Source organism: Alosa pseudoharengus, unplaced genomic scaffold (genome assembly GCF_046254945.1).
Source record: "Alosa pseudoharengus isolate Yale_2024_CS ecotype anadromous, Long Island Sound unplaced genomic scaffold, YU_APseudo_1.1 YU_APseudo_1.1_scf_15, whole genome shotgun sequence".
Classification (NCBI taxonomy): Eukaryota; Metazoa; Chordata; class Actinopteri; order Clupeiformes; family Clupeidae; genus Alosa; species Alosa pseudoharengus.
Window position 1 is genome coordinate 34,307,762 of NW_027468620.1, and position 5,138 is coordinate 34,312,899.

General features: G+C 40.4%; 1 protein-coding gene across 1 annotated transcript in view; it reads right to left on the minus strand.

Moving 5' to 3' along the window:
* Nucleotides 1-280: 280 nt before the first annotated feature.
* LOC143123975 (anthrax toxin receptor 1-like) overlaps nucleotides 281-5,138 on the minus strand; it is a 19,960-nt gene continuing 15,102 nt past the window's right edge. Inside the window, exon 10 of the mRNA XM_076285233.1 lies at nucleotides 281-318. Within this exon, the coding sequence (XP_076141348.1) occupies nucleotides 281-318 (38 nt within the window). The remainder of the gene's footprint in view (nucleotides 319-5,138) is intronic.

A 5,138-nucleotide genomic window follows, 5' to 3' on the forward strand; every position in this document is an offset into this window, starting at 1 on the left:
TTTTCTGTTGGGGCACAGAGTTGCACATGGGTGCAGTCTATAGCAGTGGTTCTCAAATGGGGGTACGTGAAGGCACTCCAGGGGGTACGTGAGATTTTAAAATATACATATATTTAAAAATACTTTAAAAACAATTATTTAATACATATTTCAGGATTCATTTTATATTTCAGTAGGCTATTCAATTTCATCCTAAAAACCCAGATTCCCCCCATACCAGGATGGTTCGACCCAACCTGTCACATGCCACCCGCCATCACCTGTCAATCACTGTCAAAACTCAAACGATGGAGTTGTGGTTGAAGCGTAGCGGTATTTCTTGTGAAAACACGGAGGGGCAAAGAAGGCCAAACCAGAGCCGGCAAAATTACTGCTGTATCTTGTTTTAATGCTCTGTTCCAAGTCTTTTTTTCTCAACTAAAAATGCTTTGCACTGGTCAGGGGGTACATCACTGAATAAAGGTTGAGAACCACTGTTGTAGGTTATAGACACAAACACACACACACACAAACACACACACACACACACACATGACATGTATTGTAACAGTAGGGGGCGTCAGTGGTATGAGTTGAGAAGCAATCCACTGATTCACAGCTCACTTTGCTGAGCCTGTGTGTGGATTATGTTGAGTGCATAGGTTTGTGTGTGTGTGTGTGTTTGTTTAACTAAAGTTTGGAGTTTGGCTGCAGTGTGTGGGTGTAGTTTTCATTTTACGTTCATTTTATAAACGAGGGCCACTATTCACAGTAGAGTGCTAACCATGCATACAGTAGCGATAAACACACACACACACACACGTATACAGTAGCGGTATACACACACACACATACACACACACTGCGATATACACAAGACATACAAGTAGATGATTGTTCCATTCCATGCATACAGTAGCGGTATACACACACACATACACACACACACACACTGCGATATACACAAGACATAGATGATTGTTCCATTCCATGCATACAGTAGCGGTATACACACACACATACACACACACACACTGCGATATACACAAGACATACAGGTAGATGATTGTTTCATTCCATACATACAGTAGCGGTATACACACACACACACACACACACTGCGATATACACAAGACATAGATGATTGTTCCATTCCATGCATACAGTAGCGGTTTACACACACACACACACACTGCGATATACACAATACATAGATGATTGTTCCATGTCTGCCACTCTTGTCCTTGAGCCCAGTGTTGGTTTTTTATCTCTTCCAGTATTGTGTCCTCACACACACACACACACTATTGTTTTAGTTGAGATTTATTAAGTGTGTCTCTTTCTATGCTCAAAATCCATGGTTATAATTATACTTTTTCCCCCTGAAGAATTAAATGAAAATCAGACGATAGCGAAGATGTAGATAGTGAAAAGGAGTATATTCCAAGTAGCCGAGAGGAAACAGCCAGTGACTGCAGTTTGTAACTATCTCTGGAATGTAAAGACAAGGAGAAATTCTCGAGTCAGAAGAGCTTGAATCTCAGAGTCAATCTGAATTCTCTCAGTCTAGAGTCTGTCTAAATGATACCAGAACCAACCAACCAGAACAGATGTAAATACTGTAAGGGTGATATGCCCACAAGAAGGGTAGTGCTTCAGTGGGCCTTGAACAAGAGCCATCTATCTTTACCCATGCAGTTTTGAAGAAGAATGGTTAAGAAAATACAACAAGAAACATAATTGCCTGTATTGTGCCTGTGTTGCATGCCTGTATTGTAGAAATGTACTTCAGAAAATGTGGCTGAGACTGAGAGTTACATGGAAAAATATGCACCAAACAAGCCACTTCGAAATGTTACTGTTTTCATGAATACAAAAGTTGGGGGAAATAGAGTTGTTAAGGAGGACATTTTGACAAAACGTCTTGTCTCGAGAATTTCAGCTTGCTGTAGTGACCCCCATGCAGCTGCCTTTAAAATGTCTGTCAATCTGCATGTGAATATCTGTCCTAAAAATAACCCTAATATTCTGAGCCGATTAGCCCAAAAAAGGGCCAAAAGTGGAAGTAAATAGAGCGAAAGCATATTTGGTATCATTTGAACAGTGATTACTGCCCAAATCTTATTATGCTAGCTCATCTGGATATTAGCCAATATCTTCCATGCCAACAGAATTATCCACATCAAACCTGTTATACTTACTCACTATAAGGGGTTGATGAACTAATTGGATATTCAGATCTTGGGGTCAAAGGTCAAGGCCGCATGGGGTCACAAATGCATAAATATAGTGCCGGTATCTCCAAATCATCATCATTAATTAAACCTAGCACAGTTATTGATTATAATTGGTTATGGGGTCAAAGGTAAAGGTCTAATTGTTTTCCTGTCATAAAAGGTTATGGCTGACAGAGACATACTGTACCAATCAACACATTCAAGTCCAATTTCATTAGTGAATGTTTGAAGAATCAAGTTAGCCTGACGAGACAGACCCACATTAAAATGTAGGGTCTGGGCACTCACCGTTAGCAGTGCTCAGTCCGAGGGACGGGATAATCAGTTGTCTTTCAAATTCCCTCTGCACGCAATAGGACAGTGGCAGGGCTATGAGTCCCATGCGTTTCCCACCAGCGGAGCTAGTTGGCTAGTTCAAACTTTTGCCAACTTAATAAAAGCTTAACTCGTGTCACACTGTTCGCCAACAGCAACATCATCTTATATGTTTTCAAGTAGCAGGGAATTCAAGCCAAACCGTTGCAACTCTGCCATCAATCATTATGTTAAGCCCACCTAACGACTCTATACACGATTTCATTGGCCTAATTGAGTTTCGATTTCTGGAGCTCACAAGCCAACGGAGAGTTGCTAGACTAGCCCTTTGCCGCCGCTAGGGGCGCGTCTTGATTTCTAGGCTAGAATCAAGTTGCATTTAGGCAAAAGTGCTTTGGAGTTGTTATGTAACAGTATCAATGAAATACTACCACTGTTTTGCAACGGCTTCTTTTCTTTTTTGTACATTTAGTGGGGCGGTTAACGTCAATTGATAATTTTGTGATAAAAAACATCAAATTTGGTAGAGAAACTCACAAAGGGTGTCTGATCAGATTTAGGATCGTAGGCGCCTCAGATTTGGCCTAAATATGAACTTTGTTAGGTGGGAAAGGATGGAGAACAGAAACTAGCAACTAGCTAAATGAAATATTTTGCCATAAATAAATCAAATAAATGTTTAAAAAAATAAATTAAAAAAAAACAGGCTATTATTCAACTGAATATATTCATATAATACTATAATAGCATACTCATAATGATGTGAAGAACTAGATGTACCGCAGAGCGGTACAAAATATGACCGCCGCCCAGTCCAGCACATTTTTTCCACAAAAAGAAATCACGCTGAAAGGCCTATATGATTCTAACTGTCTCACTAAATTGCATTATCCACACATACTCAATTCTCACTGGTATCTGCTAGACAACAAGTACCAAAACATGATTAGTTCATAGATTTCACATGTAAAATTCATTTTATACAACCCCACCTCCATCTTGCCTGTTCATAATTCTGAGAAATTCTTGAATTGTGTGCATGTTCATGTTTATGTTGTGTGTGTGTGTGTGCGTGTGCGTGTGCGTGTGCGTGCGTGTGCTTGTGTGTGTGTCTGCGTATGTGCCTGTGCAAGCGTACATATGTCTACTGTGTGAGTATGTGTCATACGTATGATTACTGTGAATGTATGTGTGTGTGTGTGTATCTGTTTGTGCACATGTGTGTACATGAAATGGGTTAACATGACCCCTGGAGGCAAACATACGGAAAAAAATGGTCATCCTAGTCCCTACAGTTCTCAAGATATTCACAGAGAACTGTGTCTGCCCTACCCTCCTTTCGGGGGTCCAGTCCAGCGGGGGGGCTACAGATCAAAACGAAAAACGACGGTTCCATGCTATCCATGTGGGGTTACATGCCCACTAAATTTTGTGTACCCCGGTCTTTCAGTGTCCCGGGAATCATTGTTGGTGTACGTCACTAAATGTACACATAAATTATTTTATTGTAAGGCCCCCCATGAACGAAAGTACACAAAACTTGGCATGCATTCGGAGGGTGTCATAATGATCCTACACTTTTAATTTCGTGCAGTTTTGACCTTGTCAGCCAGAGATATTGTGATGAAAACACCTAATTTTTTGCTTTTTAATTTTTAACTAGGTGGCGCTATACATGAAATGAGTGGTTATGGAATGGGTTGACATGGCCCCTTGAGATCAACATACAAAAAAAAATGGTCCTCCTAAACCCTACGGTTCTCGAGATATTCACAGAAAACTGTGTCTGCCCTACCCTCCTTTCGGGGGGTCCAGTCCAGTGGGGGGGCTACAGATCAAAACGAAAAACGATGGTTCCATGCTATCCATGTGGGGTTACATGCCCACCAAGTTTCGTGTACCCCGGTCTTTCAGTGTCCCGGGACTCATTGACGGAAATTTGGGCATGCGAAAAAGAAAAAAAAAGAAAAAAATAAATAAATAAATAAATAAATAAATCTGACTAAACCTATATGACCGCCGCTTCGCTGCGCGGCGGTCATAATAATGATGTGAGTGGAGTGTTAACAAAAAATACTAGATACTACTAGGGATGAAACGGTATGACAATTTAACCTCACGGTTATCAGGCCCGTATTAAGACAATGTGGTGCCCCTGGGCACTATACCTCAAAGGGCCCCCCCTCCACCACCCCTGTTTCCCGTGCTGTCCTCCGGTCAAAAACATCAGACATAATCAAGGGGATTTCTCTAATGTAATTTACTATTTACTAACTTACAGAACTACATGTAGGCATATGAGTAGTGAGCAATATTCAAATATCTCATTTCAAAATGTTGAATTCAAAAAGCACAGCACTCAATACAAAATGTCAAAATCAATACACATCAGTACATCAGCCCAGCAGAAAAACCGAAAAAACAAACAAACAAAAAACAAAGCATTTTCATTATGCAAAGAGAAACCAACACTTGCTGTCCCCCTGCCAAAAATATCAGACATAAGCAAGGGGATTTCTAATTTAATTTTTAACTAACTTATTTAACGTAATTTAGCTAACTTATCCAACTACATACATGTAGGCTAGGCATAGCAGTGAGCGCTAT